At 37.3% G+C, this 22,743-nt stretch overlaps 1 protein-coding gene across 2 annotated transcripts in view; it reads right to left on the bottom strand.

Annotated features, from left to right (window-relative positions):
• Nucleotides 1-350: 350 nt before the first annotated feature.
• CASD1 (CAS1 domain sialic acid O acetyltransferase 1) overlaps nt 351-22,743 on the bottom strand; it is a 76,698-nt gene continuing 54,305 nt past the window's right edge. Inside the window, exons 15-18 of one of the 2 annotated variants that reach the window (XM_007450645.1) lie at nt 20,616-20,756; nt 20,020-20,097; nt 17,328-17,420; nt 351-1,762 (exon numbers count right to left, since the gene is read on the bottom strand). In XM_007450645.1, the coding sequence (XP_007450707.1) occupies nt 1,496-1,762; nt 17,328-17,420; nt 20,020-20,097; nt 20,616-20,756 (579 nt within the window). In that variant the 3' untranslated portion in view covers nt 351-1,495. The remainder of the gene's footprint in view (nt 1,763-17,327; nt 17,421-20,019; nt 20,098-20,615; nt 20,757-22,743) is intronic. The other variant, XM_007450646.1, reaches the window with a different exon arrangement.

Genomic DNA, 22,743 nt, shown 5'->3' with positions numbered 1-22,743 from the left:
TGCGGAGCAGCTGGGCCCGTGAGCCATAGCTGGGGAGCCTGCGCGTCCGGAGCCTGTGCTCCGCAATGGGAGAGGCCACAGCAGTGAGAGGCCCGCGTACCGCAAAAAAAAAAAACAAACAAAAAAACTTACTAATAAAACAATGTTTTAACTCATGGGCAGAAAGGCAGATTATCCTCTGAAGCACTGATAACTAAATTATTCTTTAACTATCACAGTGACTTACCCATATATGCTAAGAGATTGAAAAAGTAAATTTAAGCTGAGGAAATGAATTAGACATTTGAACCAATCATTAATGGATGCAGCTTTAAAAAAAAAAGTTTAATTGATACTTTACAATACAAAAATAAGCATCCACAGAATGTTTATTTACTGTTTAAATTACTCCATATTTTCATATACCGTGAACAAAAAATATTTTACCCCATACACAGTAACAGCAAACAAGTGCAATCTTTCAAACATTAAAATTTATAATCAAATCTGTACAACAGATACATTTATACCTCTAACAGTTTGTAACAAAACCAAAAACATACATTGCCCAAGGTCACCGGTTTACTTAAAATTCTACTTATGGTTATACATCTCAAACATAACTTGAATCTTTACTACACTGAACAAGTTTAGATTGATAAATATTTTTTTAAAAATAGGAGGGAGTAACAGGAAATACCAAAATGGTTATAAAGAGCTTCCAAACATTGGAAATAATATACAAAATTAATTAGATGGGGGAAAGCATATTCAATGGATCCACAGGTAACTGGTATTACACTGGTATAGCTTAAAGAAAGGAAACAGGTGAATGTTTGGACTAGAAAGAAAAAATGGCCTTTTTATAAAAAGCTACAACAGTATCAATGACAAAACCCTGTCATGGAGCCTAGAACAACTTTGAGACAAAGTGTACAAAGATTTTAGGCTTATATACCTGAAAACCATACTTAGGAAGAAAACTCATGTCAGGAAACATAACAATCAGAACATGAACACAGAAGACATACTGTTTGTCATTCCACATCATTGCACATATAAGAAAACAATATTGCAGTCTTTCTTAAGAAAGTTTTCAACGAAATAGAAGTTCCATGATGAATATAGGTGCATACAATTTTATTACCACAAATTTAGTAAATATCAAAACACTCAGTGGTGTCACTAAGCTAATTATCTGTATTTTTTACTGGAAAGGTAATTATTTCCCTGCCTTCATATGTTAACTTAAAATCACTTATAAAAGGAAATACAGATCCAGTAGAAAAGACTTTTCACATGCAGTCCTATACAATGCACTCTGCTTTGATTTTCTTCAGTATTTCACATTATATGTACATTTCCAAAATATACAACCACCCATGTTGAACAGATGTCACTGAGCTATCTTCTTGTCACACCAATTTTTATTTACATAGACATTTGTATCTTCAGACAGATGCTGTTCTCCTCCAGGTAGACACAGTTAATATGAAGAGTTTAAGGTTTTAGTATCCTAATGTCTTGATTTATCTTGAACAGATGATAAGATGAGGAGTCCACAAAAAAATGCAGCTATACATGCCAATCTTTTCAACAGAGCTGAGTTATCTTTAGGAATAATAATCTGTGCAAGATCATTAGTGATCTGAGAAATTTCATGTGCCACACAAACAAATATGAAAGTGCTGACAATGATGTTGAGCATAGGGTTTCCAGGTATGAGTACCAAGATACCCCTTGTGTCTGCTGCCAGCCATATGTGATACTGACAAATAAATAGCTGAAAGGAAAAATAGGTCAAGTCAGATATGTTCAGAGGGTCCATGAATATATTACAGATTTTCCTAATTTAAACATATGATAGCATAATTATGTCAGAAGGCTTTTCCAAAACCATTTAATTATGTTTCACTGTTGGCCTTGAAAAGTCTAGTGTCCAGAACTCCTAATTGCTGAAGCACTGCTTCAAAGTCCCCAAGAAATGAACCACCAAGAACCTTATAACTTTAAAAACATTTCTTTGTCAGCTGTCTTCTACATCATGCAATGATATATGGACTTTTGTATTCAGATGCCAAATAAAGAATTACTGTGTGTGTGTGTACATGTCTGTACTACATGTATATTTGTGTATATACTTATGTATATGTGTAGATGAGTGGGAAACGGCATGTTTTTTAAGATGTCCTCGTGTTTGTTCTGCACCAGACAAATGTGTTGAATTGCATTTGAATGTTTCAAAAGTGTATTTCAACTTCTACGTGAGTATACATATTAGAGGACACAATTACTACTTTTGATTGTGATTACAAATGTGGTTCTACCATCACATCGCTTCAAAATATCAAAGATTAGGAAAATGCTTAAGCTACTTCAACAAATATCAACATGCTGAAGAATGCTAAACTCTATACAATCTCTCTTTTAAAGGAGACTTAAAAAATAGGACATTCAGAGACAAGATGGCAGAGCAGAAGGACCTTGCTCTCAGGAGAACATCAAAATCACAACTAACTGCTGAACAACTATCAATTAAAAAGACTGGAATCTTCCAAAACAAGATATTCTATATCCAAAGACATAAAGAAGAAACCATGAGATAGTAGGAGGGGCGCTCTCATGATATAATCAAATCCCATACCACCTGGGTGGGAGAACCACAAACTGGAGAATAATTGTATCACATAAGTTTTCCCACAGGAGTGAGCTCTGAGCTCCACACCATGCCTCGGGGTTCAGCATTGGGAGGAGGAATACCCACAGCAATTGGCTCTGAAGGCCAGTGGGGCTCAACTGCAGGAGCTCCACAGGATTGGGGGAAACAGAGACTTCACTCTTGGAGGGTGCACACCGGGACCCAGGGCAAAAGCAGAGACTCCACAGGAGCCTGGGCCAGAATTACCTGCTGGTCTTGGAAGGTCTCCTGGGGAGGTGGCAGGCATAGCAGGGACCTACGTGAACTTTAGCTAGAGGCAGACATCTTGGGTCCTTTGACTGAGACCTGGTTGCACCCAACTGCCTATAAGCTCCAGGGCTGGAACACCTCAGGCCAAAAACCAAAAGGGCAGGAACACAGCCCCAACCCACTAGCAGCCAGGCTGCCTAAAGACTTCTTGAGCCCACAGCCACATCTAGACACACTCCTTGACATGGCCCTGCCCACAAGAGGGCCAAGACCTGGCTCCACCCACCAAAGGAAGGCACTGGCCTCACCCCCCCGCCCCGGGAAGCCTGCACAAGCATCTAGACTGGACTAACCCACCAGAGGGGAGACACAGAAGCAAGAAAACTATGATCCAGCAGCCTGTGGAACTGAGTCCAAAGACAGGTCAGAACTACCCTGGGACCAGCCGGTCCCTGGCCCTTGGGTGACGAGAGGGGAGTATAGTGCTGGGACATACAGGACATCCCCTATAGAGGGCCACTTCTCCAAGGTCAAGAAACATAACTAAACTACAACATATATAAAAACACAAATAGGAAATTAAGATGGCAAAGGAATATGTTCCAGATGAAGGAACAAGATAAAAATCCCAGAATAACAACTAAGTGAAGTAGCAATAACCAGTCTACCCAAGAAAGAGTTCAGAGTAATAATGGTAAAGACAATCCAATAACTTGGGAAGAGAATGATGTACAGAGTGAGAAGTTACAAGAAGTTTTTAGCAAAGAGTTAGAAAGTATAAAGAACAACCAAACAGAATCGAAGAATACAATAACTGCAATGAAAAATACACTAGAAGGAATCAATAGTACAATAAATGAGGCAGAGGAATGAATCAGTGAGCTGGAAGACAGAGTGGTGGAAATTATTGCCATGGAACAAAATAAAGAAGAAAGAATAAAATGAGTACAGTTTAAGAAACCTCTGGGACAATGTCAAACACACCAACATTTGCATTAGAGGGGTCCCAGAAGGGGAAGAGGGAGAGAAAGGACCTGAGATAATACTTGAAGAGATAATAGCTGAAAACTTCCCAAACATGGGAAAGGAAACAGTCACCCAAGCCCAGGAAATTCACAGACCCATACAGGATTAACCCAAGGAGGAACATGGTGAGACAACAGTAATCAAACTGACAAAAATTAAAGATAATGAAAAAATATTTTACAAAAAAGGAAAAAGCAACAAATAACATACAAGGGAATCCCCACAGGAGTATCAGCTGAGTTTTCAGCAGAAACTCTGTAGGCCAGAAGGGAGTGGCACAATATAAAGTGATGAAAGGGAAAAACATACAATGAAAATTACTCTACCGCGCAAGGCCCTCGGTTCAAATGAGATGGAGAAATCAAAAGCTCTACAGACAAGCAAAACTAAAAGAATTCAGCACCACCAAACCGGCTTTACAACAAATGCTAAAGGAACTTCTCTAGGCAGAAAAGGCCACAACTAAAACAAGAACATTATGAAATGGGAAAGCTCAGCAGTAAAGGCAAACATACAGGAAACACAGGAAATCATCTACACATGAACATGATATCTAAACCAGTAACTGTGAGAGAAGGAAACTACAGGAAAGTAATGCAGGATATTTGAAATGCATTTGATATTAAGATATCAGAAACTTAAAACAATCATGTATAGACATGTATAGACAGGTATATCAAAACCTCATGGCAACCAAACCAAAAAGCCATAATAGATATACACACAAAGAAAAAGAAATCCAACCGTAACACTATAAAAAGTCATCAAATCACAAGAGAACACATGAGGAAAGGAAGAAAAAAGGCCTACAAAAACAAATCCAAAACAACAAACATAATGGCAATAAGGACATACATACTGATAATTACCTTAAATGTAAGCAGAGTAATTGCTCCAAACAAAGACACAGATTGGCTGAATGGATGCAAACACAAGACCAGTATATATGCTGTCTATAAGAGACCCATGTCAGACCTAGAGACACATACAACTGAAAGTGAGGGGATGGAAAAAGGTATTCCATACAAATGGGAATCAACAGCAATACTCATATCAGACAAAACAGACTTTAAAATAAAGACTGTTACAAGAGACAAAGGAGGACACTACAGAATGATCAAGGGATCAATCCAAGAAGAAGACAGAACAACTGTAAATACATATGCACCCAACACAGGAGCACCTCAATATACAAGGCAAACGTTAACAGACATAAAAGGAGAAATTGACAGTAACACAATAATAGTGGGAGACTTTAACACCCCACTTACATCAATGGACAGATCATCCAGACAGAAAATCAATAAGGAAACAACAGGCCTTAAATGACACATTAGCCCAGAAGGACTTAAATGCTATTTATAGGGTGTGCCAATTGAAAGAGCAGTAGGATACACATTCTTTTCAAGTGCACATGGAACATACTCCAGCATAGATCACATGCTGGACCACAAAGCAAGCCTGGGTAAATTTACAAAAACTGAAATCATATCAAGCATCTTTACTGACCACAACACTATGAGATTAGAAATCAATTACAGGAAAAAAGCTGTAAAAAACACAAACATGTGGAGGCTAAACAATATGGTACTAAACAACCAATGGATCACTGAAGAAATCAAAGAGGAAATAAATACCTAGAGGCAAATGAAAAATGAAAACACAACAATCCAAAACCTATGGGAGGCAGACAAAGCAGTTCTAAGAGGGAAGTTTATAGGAATACAATCTTACCTCAGGAAACAAGAAAAATCTCCAACAACCTAACTTTACACTTGAAGCAACTAGAGAAAGAACAAAACAAAACCCAAAGTTAGTAGAAGGAAAGAAATCATAAAGATCAGAGCAGAAATAAATGAAATAGAGATGAAGAAAACAATAGAAAAAATCAATGAAACTAAAAGCTGGTTCTTTAAAAAGATAAAATTGATAAACCTTTAGCTAGACTCACCAAGAAAAAAGGGAGGGCTCAAATCAATAAAATTAGAAATGAGAAAGGAGAAGCTACAATGGACATCACAGAAATACAAAAAATCAGAAGAGACTACTACAAATAACTATATGCCAATAAAATGGACCACACCTAGAAGAAATGGACAAATTCTTAGAAAGGTACACATTTCCTAAAACTGAACCAGGAAGAAATGGAAAATATGAACAGACAAATCACAAGCACTGAAAATGAAACTGTGATTTAAAAATTCTCAACAAACAGAAGTCCAGGACCAGGAGGCTTCACAGAATTCTAGCAAACATTTAACACCTATCCTTCTGAAACTATTCCAAAAAATTGCAGAGGAAGGAACACTTCCAAACTCATTCTATGAGGCTACTGTCACCCTGATACCAAAACCAGACAAAGATACCACAAAAAAAGAAAATTACAGGCCAACACAAGTGATGAACAAAGACCAAAAAATACTCAACAAAATACTACCAAATCAAATCCAACAATACATTAAAAGGATCACAGAATCATCATCAGCTTGGGATTTATCTCAGGGAGCCGAGGAGTCTTTGATATCTGTAAATCAATCAGTGTGATCCACCACATTAACAAATTGAAAAATAAAAACCATATGATCATCTCAGTAGGTGTAGAAACAGCTTTTGATAAAATTCACCATCCATTTATGATTAAAAAACTCTCCAGAAAGGGGGCATAGAGGGAATCTACCTCAACATAATAAAAGCCATATATGACAAACCCAGAGCTAACATCATTTGCAAAGGTGAAAAGCTGAAAGCATTTCCTGTAAGATCAGAAACAAGAAAAGGATGTCCACTATCAGCCCTTTTATTCAACATAGTTTTGGACGTCCTAGCCATGGCAATGAGAAGAAAAAATAAATAAAGGGATCCAAATTGGTAAAGAAAAAGTAAAGCTGTCCCTGTTTGGGGAGGACATGATAGTATACGTAGAAAATCCTAAAGATGCTACCAGAAAACTGCTAGAGCTCATCCAGGAATTCAGTAAAGTTGCAGGATACAAAATTAATACACAGAAATTTCTTGCATGCCTATGCTCTAACAACAAAAGATCAGAAAGAGAAATTAAGGAAACTATCCCATTTACTACTGCAACAAAAAGAATAAAATAGCTAGGAATAAACCAACCTAGGGAGGCAAAACATCTGTATTTTGAAAACTGTAAGATGCTGATGAAAGAAATCGAAGATAACACACACAGATAGAAAGACATACTGTGTTCTTGGATTAGAAGAATCAATATTGTTAAAATGCCTATACTACCCAAGGTAATCTACAGATTCGATGCAATACCTATCAAGTTACCAATGGCATGTTTTGCAGATCTAGGACAAAAAAATGTTAAAATCTGTAATGGAAACACAAAGGACCCCAAATAGCCAAAGCAATCTTGAGAAAGAAAATGGAGCTGGAGGAATCAGGATCTCTGACTTCAGACTATACTACAATGCTACAGTCATAAAAACAGTATGGTACTGGCACAAAAACAGAAATATAGATCAATGGAACAGGATAAAAATCCCCAAAGTAAACCCACACACCTATGGTAAATTAATCTACAACAAAGGAGGCAAGAATATACAATGGAGAAAAGACAGTCTCTTCAGTAAGTGGTGCTGGGAAAACTGGACAGCTACATGTAAAAGAATGAAATTAAAACATTCTCTAACATCATGTACAAAAGCAAGCCCAAAATGGATTTAAGACCTAAATGTAAGACCGTATACTATAAAACTCTTAGTGGAAAATATAGGCAAGGACACTGTTCGACATATATCACAGCAAGATCTTTTTGGATCTATCTCCTAGAGTAATGGAAATAAAAATAAAAATAAACAAATGGGACTGAATTAAATAAATGCTTTGGCACAGCAAAGGAAACCATACACCAAATGAAAAGACAAGCTGTAGAATTGGAGAAAATATTTGCAAACAATGTGACTGACAAGGGATTAATCTCCAAAATATACAGCCAGCTCATACAGCTCAATATCAAAAAACAAAGAATGACTTCTCTAACATGGGAAACAGTCACCCAAGTCCAGGAAGCGCAGAGAGACCTGTACAGGATAAACCCAAGGGGGAACACTCCAAGACAAATATTAATCAAACTAACAAATATTAAATACAAAGAAAAAATATTAAAAGCAACAAAGGAAAAGCAATAAATAATATACAAGGGCATCCCTATAAGGTTATCAGCTGATTTTTCGGCAGAAACTCTGCAGGCCAGAAGGGAGTGGCATGATATATTTAACGTGATGAAAGGGAAAAACCTACAACCAAGAATACTCTACCTAGCAAGGCCCTCATTCAGATTTGATGGAGAAATCGAAAGCTTTACAGACAAGCAAGAGCTAAGAGAATTCAGCATCACCAGACCAGCTTTACAACAAATGCTAAAGGAGCTTCTCAAGGCAGGAAACATAAAAGAAAAAATGAGGAAGTGAAGGAAAAAGACCAATAAAAACAAACCCAAAACAATTAAGACAATGGAAATAGGAATGTACATATCAATATCAATAATTACCTTAAATGTAAAATAATTAAATCAATAATTACCTCAAATGTAAATGGATTAAATGCTCCAACCAAAAGACACAGAGTGGTGGAATGCATACAAAAAGGACCCATATTTGTGCTATCTACAAGAGACCCACCTCAGACCTAAGGACATATACAGACTGAAAGTAAGGGGTTGGAAAAAGATATGCAAATGGAAATCAAAAGAAAGCTGGAGTAGCAATACTCATATCAAAGTAGACTTTAAAGACAGTTACAAGAGACAAGGAAGGACACTACATAATGATCAAAGGATCAAGCCAAGTAGAAGATAGAACAATTCTAAATATATATGTACCCAATATAGGACCCCTCAATATGTAAGGAAAATGCTATCAGCCATAAAAGGGGAAAATGACAGTAACACAATAATAGTGGGGGACTTTAACACCCCACTTACACCAATGGACAGATTATCCAAACAGAAAATTAATAAGGAAACACGAACCTTAAATGACACATTAGACCAGATAAATATAATTGATATTTATAGAACATTCCATTCGAAAGCAGCAGAATACACTTCCTTCTCAAGTGCTCATGGAACATTCTCCAGGATAGATCATATCTTGGGTCACAAATCAAGCCTTGGTAAATTTAAGAAAACTGAAGTCATATCAAGCACCTTTTCTGACCACAATGCTATGAAATTAGAAATCAATTATAGGAAAAAAACTGTAAAAAACACGAACACATGGCTAAAGAATGTTACTAAATAACCAATGGATCACTGAAGAAACCAAAGAGGAAATCAAAAAATACCTAAAGACAAATGAGAATGGAAAAAGACGATCCAAAACCTATGGGATGCAGCAGTTCTAAGAGGGACGTTTAAAGCAATACAGTCTTACCTCAAGAATCAAGAAAAATCTCAAACAACCTAACCTTACACCTAAAGCAATTAGAGAAAGAAAAACAAACAAAATCCAAAGTTAGTAGAAGGAAAGAAATCATAAAGATCAGAGCAGAAATAAGTGAAATAGAGACAAAGAAAACAATAGCAAAAATCAATGAAAGTAAAAGCTGGTTCTTTGAGAAGATAAACAAAATTGATAAACTTTTAGCCAGACTCATCAAGAAAAAACAGAGTACTCAAATCAATAAAATTGGAAATGAGAAAGGAGAAATGACAACAGACACTATAGAAATACAAAGGTTCATAAGAGACTACTAAAAGCAACTATACGTCAATAAAATGGACAACCTAGAAGAAATGGAAAAATTATTAGAAAGGTACAAGCTTCCAAGACTGAACCAGGAAGAAATAGAAAATATGAACAGACCAATCACAAACACTGAAAATGTAACTGCGATTAAAAATCTGCCAACAAACAGAAGTCCAGGACCAGATGGCTTCACAGAATTCTAGCAAACATTTAGAGAAGACTTAGTATCTATCCTTCTAAAACTCTTCCAAAAAATCACAGAGGAAGGTACACTCCCAAGCTCATTCTATGAGGCCACCATCACCCTGATACCAAAACCAGAAAAAGATATCACGAAAAGAGAAAATTACAGACCAATATCACTGATGAACGTAGACACAAAAATCCTCAATAAAATACTAGCAAACAGAATGCAACAACACGTTAAAAGGATCATACACCATGATCAAGTGGGATTTATCCCAGGGATGCAAAGACTTTTCAATATCTGCAAATCACTGTGATACACCACATCAACAAACTTAGGAATAAAAACCACATGATCATCTCAATAGATACAGAAAAAGCTTCTGACAAAATTTAACACTGATTTATGATAAAAACTCTACAGAAAGTTAGCACAGAGGGAACCTACCTCAACATAATAAAGGCCATATATGACAAACCCAAAGCAAACATCATTCTCAATGGTGAAAAACTGAAAGAATTTCCTCTAAGATCAGGAATAAGACAAGGATGTCCACTCTCACCACTATTACTCAACATAGTTTTGGAAGTCCTAGCCATGGCAACCAGAGAAGAAAAAGAAATAAAAGGAATGCAAATTGGAAAAGAAGTGAAACTGTCACTGTTTGCAGATGACAGGATACTATACATAGAAAAACCTAAAGATGCTACCAGAAAACTACTAGAGATCATCAATAAATCTGGTAAAGTTGCAGGATGCAAAATTAATACACAGAAATCTGTTGCATTCCTATACACTAACAATGGAAGATCATAAAGAGAAATCAAGGAAACAATCCCATTTACCATTGCATCAAAAAGAATAAAATATCTAGAGATAAACCTACCCAAGGAGGTAAAAGATCTGCACTTCGAAAACTCTAAGATACTGATGAAAGAAATCAAAGATGACACAAACAGATGGCAAGATATACCATATTCTTGGATTGGAAAAATAGATATTGTGAAAATGACTATACTACCCAAAGCAATCTACAGATTCAATGCAATCCCTATCAAATTTACCAATGGCATTTTTCACAGAATTAGAACAAATTTTACAATTTGTATGGAAACACAAAAGAACCCAAATAGCGAAAGCAATCTTGAAAAAGAAAAATGGAACTGGAGGAATCAGGCTCTGTGACTTCAGACTATACTACAAAGCTACAGTAATCAAAACGGTATGATAGGGCTTCCCTGGTGGTGCAGTGGTTAAGAATCTGCCTGCCAATGCAGGGGACACGGGTTTGAGCCCTGGTCCAGGAAGATCCCACATGCTGCGGAGCAACTAAGCCCGTGCACCACAACTACTGAGCCTGCATGCCACAACTACTGAAGCCTGTGTGCCTAGAGCCTGTGCTCCACAACAAGACACTGCAACAAGAAGCCGATGCACCGCAACAAAGAGTGGCCCCCGCTCGCCACAGCTAGAGAAAGCCCATGAACAGCAACAAAGACACATTGCGGCCAAAAAAAAAAAAAGTCCCATTAAAAAAAACCAGTATGATAGTGGCACAAAAATAGAAATATAAATCAATGGAACAGGATTGACAGTCCAGAGAGAAACCCACGTACCTATGGTCACCTAATCGATGACAAAGGAGGCAAGAATATACAATGGAGAAAAAAGAGCCTCTTCAATAAGTGGTGCTGAGAAAACTGAACGGCTACATGTAAAAGAATGAAATTAGAACACTCCCTAACACCATACACAAAAATAAACTCAAGACGGATTAAAAACCTAAATGTAAGACCACATACTATAAAACTCTTAGAGGAAAACATAGGGAGAACACTCTGACATAAATTGCAGCAAGATCTTTTTTGACCCACCTCCTAGAGTAATGAAAATAAAACCAAAAATAAACAAATGGGACCTAATGAAACTTAAAAGCTTATGCACAGCAAAGGAAACCATAAACAAAATAAAAAGACTACCGACAGAATGGGAGAAAATATTTGCAAATGAAGCAACCAACAAGGGATTAATCTCCAAAATATACAAACAGCTCATGGAGCTCAATATCAAAAAAACAAACAATCCAATCAAAATATGGGCAGAAGATCTAAATACACATTTCTCCAAAAAAGACATACAGATGGCTAAGCACATGAAAAGATGCTCAACATCATTCATTATTAAAGACCATCATCAAAAAATCTATAAACAATAAATGCTTGGAAAGGGTGTGGAGAAAAGGGAATCCTTCCACACTGTTGGTGGGAATGTAAACTGGTACAGCCACTATGGAGAACGGTATGAAGGTTCCCTAAAAAACTAAAAGTAGGGCTACCATATGATCCAGCAATCCCATTCCTGGGCATATATCTGCAGAAAACCATAATTCAAAAAGATACATGCACCCCAAGGTTCACTGCAGCACTATTTAGAACAGGCAGGACATGGAAGCAACCTAAATGCCCATCAACAGAGGAATGGATAAAGAAGATGTGGTACATATATACAACGGAATATTACTCAGCCATGAAAAAGAATGAAATAATGCCACTTGCTGCAACATGGATGGACCTAGAGACTGTCATACAGAGTGAAGTCAGACAAAGACAAATATATGATATTGCTTATATGTGGAATCTAAAAAAAAGGGTACAAATGCACTTAATCTACAAAACTGAAATAGTTACAGATGTAGAAAACAAACTTATAGTTACCAGGGGCAAGGGAGGCATAGGAATAAATTGGAAGATTGGTGTTGACATACACACACATTACTATATAAAAAATAGATTACTGATAAGGACCTACTGTATAGCACAGGAAACTGTACTCAATACTCTGTAATGGCCTGTATAGAAAAAGAATCTAAAAAAGAGTGGATATATGTATATGTATAACTGATTCACATTGCTGTATCCCTGAAACTAATACAACACTGTAAATCAAATATACTCCAATAAAAATAAAAAAACAAACCCATAAATGACCCAATGAAAAAATGGAAAGATCTAAATAGATGTTTCTCCAAAGAAGACTTACAGATGGCCAAAAAGCACATGAAAAGATGCTTAACAGCACAATTAGAGAAATGCAAATCAAAACTGCCATGAGGTAGACCTGGGGAGAGGACTGGGGTTGCCTGCACGGAGACAGCCTGAAGGGGCTGGAGTGTGGTACGGCTGCAGCAGTGGGTGTTCAAGGAAGATGCTTGGGCCTGCCACAGAAACAAAGGGCTATTGTTAAGTGGTGCGTGAAGGATGGGGCCACCATAGCAGCTCATGTGCTGGCCCCTGCCTCACCTCATTGGCCTCCAGGAGAGCATGCCTCAGCCGCCACTGCCTTGGCAGGCTCCCACACCAACCGCCACCTTGGCAGGCCCTGGGAGGAGATGTCATCGTGTTGCCCACATGCAGAGGTGGGGATGAAACCACAGCTGAGCCCCAGGGGCCATGCAACTCAGAAAGCAGGGCTGAAATCTCTCCCCATGGCTGTGTGAGCCATGGATTTACACCTCTGCCGCTGGCTTTATAAATTCAGTGCCTGCAGGACATCTGAACAGATAACAGGTGCCCTGTGGCTGGGAGGTATCTGGCCTTAGCAGCTTTGGGTTTGTGGGTGTGTGTGTGTGAGGGATTGGCCGGGCCAGGGTGTGAACTGCCTCCATAGCTCCCACAGTGGATTCATATGTGCGAGTACTATGGTCCTGGGACCTGACTTCAGTCAATCTGCACTGGTGGCCTTGTGAAAACAACACCTGTGGGACACCAGGGCTGACTGCTGGTATTCCCAGCATGGAGGGGCCAAGGGCAGCACCAACAACAGTTTACTCTGTGAGCCCACACAGTAAGTGAAAGGTAACACAACAGAGCACATTCACTGGTGAACAGCTCCAGCAGCTGTGGAGGAAAACTCAGTGGCTCCTGTCCCAGTGGGAGTGCTCCAATCCTGACTATCTTGCACTGTAGCTCAGAAATGCAGGTCAGAAAAGGCTCTGGGGGCTTATACTCCCAACAACTAGGGAGTAGACCTTGTCTCAAACAGGGCTGTAGCAACCACAGAGCAAAGAGGAGGCCCAGTGAATATCCAGTGCACGCTCTGGTCACCACAACATCAGTCACACCTCCTGTCAAAGGGATAATGGCCAGCATACACTGAGGAAAGAGACAGCAGGCATCCATACTGAAAAGAGCCCTTGTACCAAAAAATATTAAACCCATGCAGGCTACAAAGGGATGTTCCCACATAAAAATAGCCCTCCAAGACCACAGCATATACTTGTTTCTCCTAAACTCATAGAGCAAGAGAAATATAAGTAAAATGAAGAAGCAGAGCAACCACTCCCAATTAAAAGATCAAGAGAATTCCTCTGAAAGAACAAGCAATAAAATAGACCTCTTCATTTAAACACACTGAGTTCAAAAAGGAGATAATGAAAATACTGAAGGAATTAAGAAAGGCTACCAACAGAAATGCAGATTACTGTAAAAAGGAATTAGAAATTAAAAGGAGGAGCCAAGACAAATTAGAAAATTCATTTGCAGAGACAAAAGCTGAGCTAAAGGCAATGAAGAGCAGAATGAATAATGCAGAAGAATGAATAAGTGATCTGGAAGGCAGAATAATGGAAATCACCCAATTAGAACAGCAGACAGAAAGTCAAATGAAAAAAAATGAAAGCAATATAAGAGACCTACGGGATAATATAAAGCATGCCAATCCACACATAATAGGGATCCCAGAAGGAGAAGAAAGAGAAAAGGGGATTGAAAATGTATTTGTATTGAATGTATTCTGAAAATTTTCAGAAATTATGGCTGAAAATTTCCCAAACGTAAAGAAGGAAGCAGATATCCAGGTACAGGAAGCACAAAGAGTCCCAAACAAGATAAACCCAAACAGACCTACACCAAGACATATAATTAAAACAGCAAAAGTTAAAGAGAGGATTCTAAAGGAAGTAAGAGAGAAACAAAGAGTTAATTACAAAGGAACACCCAAAAGGCTATCAGCTGATTTCTCTGCAGAAATGTTGCAGGCCAGAAGGGAGTGGCAAGGTATATTGAAAGTCCTGAAAGGGAAAAATCTGCAACCTAGGATATTCTACCCAGCAAGATCATCATTTAGAATAAAAAGAGAGAGAAAGAATTTCTCAGACAAGCAAAAACTAAAAGAATACAGCAATACTACACCTATCCTAAAGGAAATATTGAAAGGTCTTCTCTAAATGGAAAAGAAGTAAGAATCTATAGGAAAGAAATAATCACAATTGGAAAGTAAATCTCTTAAATAAGCCTGTACACAGATTTTTTTAAAAATTTAAAAATTTCTGAGAAAGCGATGATCACCACAATAAGCAGCAAAAGGATGAACATGAAGATGTAAGAGAGAACATCAAAATCATAAAATGTGGTGGAGGACAGTAAGAAAATGTAGACTATTTTTTTATAATGTGTTTGAGCCTATATGACTACCTGTCTAAAGCAAGTAGATACAGGAAGGGGTTAACATACTTGAGAAACAGGACAATAGCAAATCAAAAACATACAACAGATTCACAAAAAACAAAAAGAAGAAAATGTAAGTATAATACAAAAGAAAACCATCAAACCACAAAAGGAAAAACAAAAAGAAAAAGGGACAAAGAAGAAATGTAAAACCAACAAGAAAACAAAGTTTAAAATGGCAATAAATATGTATCTATCAATAATTACCTTAAATGTTAATGGACTAAATGCTCTAATCAAGACACAGAGTGGCAGATTGGATAAAAAAAGAAGAGCCTACAATATGCTGTCTACAAGACACCCATTCTTGGGCAAAGGACACTCATAGATTAAAAGTGAGGGGATGGAAAAAGATATTTCATGCAAACAGAAATGAGAAAAGAGCAGGGGTTGCAATACTCATATGAGACAAAACGGGCTTTAAAACAAAGGACATAAAGAAAGATAAAGAAGGACAGCATATAATGAGAAAAGGATCAAGGAGAGGATATTACACTTGTCATCATGCACCCAATATCGGAGCACTCAAATACATAAAACAAATACTAACAGACATAAAGGGAGAAATCAAAGGGAATACAATAATAGTAGGAGACTTTAACACCCCACGCATATCAATGGACAGATCTTCGAGACAAAAAATCAATAAGGCAACAGAGATCCTAAGTGATACAACAGAACAGTTAGACTTAATTGATATTTTCAGGACATTACATCCCAAAAAAGCAGACTACACATTCTTTTCAAGGGCCCATATGATCCTGCAATCCCACTCCTCAGCCTATATCTGCAGAAAACCAGAGAAGATACACCCACCCCAAAGTTCACTGCAGCACTGTTTACAATAGCCAAGACATGGAAGCAACCTAAATGTCCATCAACAGGTGAATGGATAAAAAGATGCGGAGTGTGTGTGTGTGTGTGTGTGTGTGTGTGTGTGTGTGTGTACAGTGGAATATTAGTCATAAAAAAGGATGAAATAATGCCATTGCAGCAACATGGATGGACCTAGAGATTATTATACTAAGTGAAGTAAGCCAGACAGAGAAAGACAAGTATCATATATCACTTATATGTGGAATCTTAAAAAAAAAAAAAAAAAACTTGTTTTCAAAACAGAAAGAGACTCACAGATATAGAAAACAAACTTATGGTTACCAAAGGGGAAATGGGGTGGAGTGATAAATTAGGAGGTTGGGATTAGGATTAACACACTACTATATATAAAATAGATAACCAACAAGGACCTACTAAATAGCAAAAGGAGCTATACTAAATATTTTGTAATAACCTATAAGAAAATCTGAAAAAGAATGTGTGTGTGTGTATAACAATCACAGAAAAATTTTCCCAATTTTAAAGACAACTTAATAAATATTATAACTCTAAAATGTATCTTTTATAATTATAGTATGAATTCTTCTGTTTTAAAATGTTCTATTTCAAATAATAAAACTCAGAATACTCAGAATGTATTTCATAACCTACTTTAAACGGATTCTGTAGATGATTTCGTATTAGGTATTGCACACAAAATAATGAGTTTAAAAATTTTCCCCAAACTTCCAATCGTAAGAGTGAATTTTTTTATAAGCATCAATAAACTAAATTCCAGTACTATAATATTTAATTATGAATGAACAAATCAAAATCCTCTCAACTTGATTTCATTTATGTCTATTTACAAATTTCATTTATATCTATTTCATTTTTTTTCTCTTCTGATCTCAGCATCTTGTTGTACTTGAAAGCTTAAGACAATATAAAGAATATTTGAAAGTCATCTATGTCTAGCCATTTAAATAAGGCTTTAAATAATGTAATGTCTAGCCATTACATTCCATAATACTGCTGTTGAAGTTCTAAATTTCTTTCCTATAATTTCATAAATAACATAGCTTTGATTAAAAAAAATGTCAGACTTACACACCTATATACTCATTCACATACACACCTGCATATAACACTTGGTTGTGTAAGACAGACCAAAATATTAATGTACCAACCTCTAATGAAATTTTTCCAAACCAAGCAAAAAATGAACTGTAAACTGAACGGGCATATCCAGGGATATTCCTTATTAGGATGAAGGCTAAAATCTAAAGGAAAAATAGAGGCGGCAAATATTAATAATCTGCTTATTAAAATAATTTTGCTTTCTTTCAAGTAATAACTATTGTTTGTTATTGAACTTGATACGTCGACACAATGGTTTTCTTCAACAGATAAATTTTTTTTTCCAAGTTATTTTTATTTATTTTTTTTTTGCGGTACGTGGGCCTCTCACTGTTGTGGCCCCTCCTGTTGAGGAGCACACGCTCCTGACGTGCAGGCTCAGTGGCCATGGCTCATGGGCCCAGCCGCTCCGCAGCATGTGGGATCCCCCCAGACTGGGGCACGAACCTGTGTCCCCTGCATCGGCAGGCAGACTCTCAACCACTGTGCCACCGGGGAAGCCCCTCAAGTTATTTTTGATCCAGAGTCTACTCTAACTGGATTTCTCAGCATGTGGTCTGTATACTGCAAACAAGTGCAGGTTTTACATAGTACATGGCTGAACAGTTTTATTTTATGTATATTAGAAAAAACATAAACTCATCTTGAAGCCCTTTGTGTAGAAAGAAATGATATATCTATGTAGCAAAACTTAATAAAATTCCATAATACAATTTTGTATTAATGTACTAATCCACAAAGTATTTGCTTTTTTAGGAGCCGCTCACCCCCATCTTTTTGCTCTCTTCAAAAGTCTCCTTCTACTGGCAACAATGCAAACGTGGGAAAAAAATAACTAAGGAAAGATCAGCATGTGAAGTGGAGTGACTAGGAGAAAAGGTGGTAAGGCTCAGGAGTGCTTGTGTTAGTGTTATTCTATGTGCAGTCACTCTCTTCCTTAGCTCCCCTTATATTGTTCGGTGTTAGTGCACTGTTAGTGGAACAACCCCCTTTCTTTCATGTCATTTCAAAAATGACATCAGATATGATATACAAAGTGTTATATCTGGCTGTCTGCAGAAGTCAAGAAAATATTATATGAATATAGTACAATGTTTAAAATGTCATTATCAATTGTGTTTGGAAAGTCTGTTATATGCTTGGTTCTACTGACTATATAGAGGTTTAAGAGGGATAAAATAGTTTCTTCATTGAAGAGAACTTAAAACCTAAAACAAGATCCTCCAGAAATCCTCCCTGTTCCTCTTTGTTGAAATACTCATTTTTTAGGCCTCAGCTTAGACATACTTTCTCCAAGAACCCTGCTCTGGTATCAAGATGGGTTAGGAAGAAATCCCATGTGTTTCCAAAGTACCCTGTACTTGACCATCACTACACTAATCACAATACCCTATGATTACCTGCAACCAGAGGTATCTCTGTAAAAGGTAAATCTGATTTGGGTTGCCCCTAGCCTCTGCCCACCTCCCAGGCACTGCGACATACTTCTCTTGACCCTGGGTCTCTGAGCTCTAGCCCCAAAGGCCTTCATTAAGTTCCTTGAATGTGAATATGCTCTTTTCTACCACAGGGCCTAAGTTCTCACTGCCTGCCTTCATGCCTCCATTCTCAGCTTAATTTTATGAGGGAAATCATCTCTGAACCCTAACTACCTTCACTCCAACTCCAACTAGGTCATATCCTGTATTATATTCCCTTGTAGCATCATGTACTTATATTTATAATTACATGGTGATTATATGATTACTATCTCTAACAGAAGAATATAGGCTCTGTGAGGGTAGGGACCATGTCTGATTTGGTCACCACTATATCCCCCAGCATAATATCTAGCACATAGTAAGTATCAAATATTTGTTAAATGAATTTTAAAAATTGTTAAATGGGGCTTCCCTGGTGGCGCAGTGGTTGAGAGTCCACCTGCCGATGCAGGGGACACGGGTTCATGCCCCAGTCTGGGAAGATCCCACATGCCGCGGAGCGGCTGGGCCCGTGAGCCACGGTCACTGAGCCTGCGTGTCCGGAGCCTGTGCTCTGCAACGGGAGAGGCTACAACAGTGAGACGCCCGCATACCACACACAAAAAAATTGTTAAATGAATGAATGTTTACTGATCCATATCTCTATTAGACTGTAAGTTCTGTGAGGGCAGGAGCTACATGTACTTTTTACATGTAGCATGGTTCTTTTCTTTTTTTTTTTTTTTTGCTGTACGCAGGTCTCTCACTTTTGTGGCCTCTCCCGTTGCGGAGCACAGGCTCAAGACACACAGGCTCAGTGGCCATGGCTCACGGGCCCAGCCGCTCCACGGCATGTGGGATCTTCCCGGACCGGGGCACGAACCTGTGTCCCTTGCATCGGCAGACAGACTCTCAACCACTGCACCACCAGGGAAACCCAGTAGCATGGTTCTTAACACACAGTCTCATAGTTTTTAATGATCTTCTAAGTAAAAAAGTAAATGAAGAAATTTGAATAAATAAATGATGAAAAAGCAAACAGAAGAATTAACATTTTCTGAGTGCTTATTAAGCGACAAACACTGATCATTTCCATACATTTAATAACCACCCTTTAAAAGAGATTTTAATATCTCTGTTAACAGTAGAGGAAGGTAGGCCTTAGAAAGATTAAGTAATATTCCTACATTTAATAGAGTTTAATCTCAAATCTCGCTGCCTCTAAAGACTCTGTTCTTATCAAAAATTAAGAAGAAAAATTTCTCTAAATAAAGATAATTACCTGTACCACAGAAACAGATGGGTGGAGTTCATTGCACTCTGCTTTGTTTTTACAACTGCTAGCCCAGATGGAATAGGTCTACGATAAAAAATATATGCATCAGTTCACAGAAATATATATGCCTTAAAGAGGCAGCACTCAACTTTAAAAATAGTTTTATTTATAACATTATACTTCATTATGCTATTAAAAAAGCTTCAGTAAAAACTGTCCACAGGTTTGCTCATCACTCTTTTTGGTATGCTCAAATATCATAAAGTAGAGAGAGGGGAACATAAGTCTGTGATTTTCTGGAAGTAGTGATCATAAGGCAGTGATGGTTCTTCCTGTCAAACACCTTATGTTATATTTTTTCCCAAACTTATTACAACTTTTAAAATTCTATTTCACTGAGATGTCAGTTATTCTTCATATTTAACATATATATATTTATATTCTCTTTAGAATTTATGCTCAATTAAAAAATAAGGAGAAAAAGAATTTCAAAAGTAAAGATTTTATTTACTAAAAACAAATGATTAAACTCCTATCTCTTAGAAGTTAATTTTCTGTACCATGGATTTTGGAAATTTAGAAAATTACATTTTGAAACTTACCAAGAAAGAAACGACTGAAATAAATAATAGAAAATTTGAAACTTTGTTTGAAAAAAGAGGTTCACCCTTTCCTTCAGAAAGTACTTGGCGCTTCTGTAAAGCCAGATAAATGAAAGCAAACAACATTCCATGAAAGACTACCTAAAAAATAAGGAGAGAAAACCTGTTTTAAACAGCTACTTTTCAATAAATAGCAAATGTAATTGGTAAAGAAGAACAGTATGTATAAAAGTATGTAGGTAAAAAGCTTAAAGGTCCAATCTATGAAGAACTTAAACTTCAAGAAATGAAGTCAATGACTGTTGGAAACAATTTGCAATAGACAAGCAAACATCTCTTGCAATGACACAGATAAGCTGGTTTACTCCAAGCAGTCTCAGCAGCAAGTGAAGAAATAAAGACAATTTATATATCCGGAGAAAACCATAATTCAAAAAGATACATGCACCCCAACGTTCACTGCAGCATTATTTACAATAGCCAGGACATGGAAGCAACCATCAACGGGTGAATGGATAATGAAGATGTGGTACATATATACTGTGGAATATTACCCAGCCATAAAAAAAGAACAAAATAATGCCATTTGCAGCAACATAGATGGACCTAGAGATTGTCATACTGAGTGAACTAAGTCAGACAGAGAAAGACAAATATCATATGATATCACTTATACATGGAATCTAAAAAAATGGTACAAATGAACTTATTTACAAAACAGACATAGAGTCACGGATATAGAAAACAAATTTATGGTTACCATGGGGGAAGGGGGGAAGGGATAAATTGGGAGATTGGGATTGACATATATACACTACTATATATAAAATAGATATCTGGGACTTCCCTGGTGGTGTAGTGGTTAAGAATCCACCTGCCAATGCAGGGGACACGGGTTCGAGCCCTAGTCCGGGAAGATCCCACATGCCATGGAGCAACTAAGCCCGTGTGCCACAACTACTGAGCTTGTGCTCTAGAGACTGTGAGCCACAACTACTGAAGCCCACGTGCCTAGAGCCCATGCTCTGCAGCAAGAGAAGCCACTGCAATGAGAAGCCTGCGCACCGCAATGAAGAGTAGCCCCCACTAGCCACAACTAGAGAAAGCTCACGTGCAGCAATGAAGACCCAACACAGCCAAAAATAAAATAAATTAAATAAATTGAAAAAAATAATAAAATAAAATAGATAAATAATAAGAACCTACTGCATAGCACAGGGAACTCTACCCAATACTCTGTAATGACCTATATGGGAAAAAGATCTAAAAAAGAGTGGATATATGTATATGTATAACTGATTCACTTTGCTGTACAGCAGAAACTAACACAACATTGTAAACCAACTATACTTCAATAAAAATGAAAAAATAAAAATGATAAAAACTATTCTGAAGACACACGATAAAATTTAAATGTACTCAACCAAGATAAAATATATTTTATATTGGTACTTCCAAGCAAATAAAACAGTAACATTACCAAGAGCATACTTTGAAAAAGTAGTATATGCACATAAGAATGAAAAAAAAATGGATCAGAAAGCACAATAGCTTTCTTTTCTTTTTTCAAAAATTTATTTATTTATTTATTTTTGGCCACGTTGGGTCTTCATTGCAATGCGCAGGCTTTCTCTAATTGCGGCGAGCGGTGGCTACTCTTCATTGCGGTGTGCAGGCTTCTCACTGTGGTGGCTTCTCTTGTTGTGGAGCATGGTTCTAGGCACACAGGCCTGTGTGGCATGTGGGATTCCGTGGCATGTGGGATCTTCCCAGACCAGGGCTTGAACCCACGTCCCCTGCACTGGCAGGCGGATTCTTAACCAATGCGCCACCAGGGAAGTCCCAGCTTTCTTTTTTAAATAGACACTTAACATGAGCTATCATAGCAGACTGCCCTAATGAGAAAGTTGAGAATTAAAAATTATTTTATGGCAAGGCTTTAACATAGCTTTTTATTCACATATGGTTTTGAAATGCAATGTACAATTAGAAAAATAAAAAGAATTTTAAAAGTAAATATTTATTAAGAATAACTGGAAAGTGCATAGGTATTAGAAACCAGGAATAGCACAGAGAAGGCACTAAGAAAATATTTGTTGAATGAAAAAAGGGAAGAGTACAAAATGGA

Source organism: Lipotes vexillifer, unplaced genomic scaffold (assembly GCF_000442215.2).
Source record: "Lipotes vexillifer unplaced genomic scaffold, Lipotes_vexillifer_v1.1 scaffold172, whole genome shotgun sequence".
In the NCBI taxonomy this organism is placed as follows: domain Eukaryota; kingdom Metazoa; phylum Chordata; class Mammalia; order Artiodactyla; family Lipotidae; genus Lipotes; species Lipotes vexillifer.
Note: the sequence above shows the minus strand (reverse complement) of the source record. Positions and strands in the feature narration are given on the sequence as shown.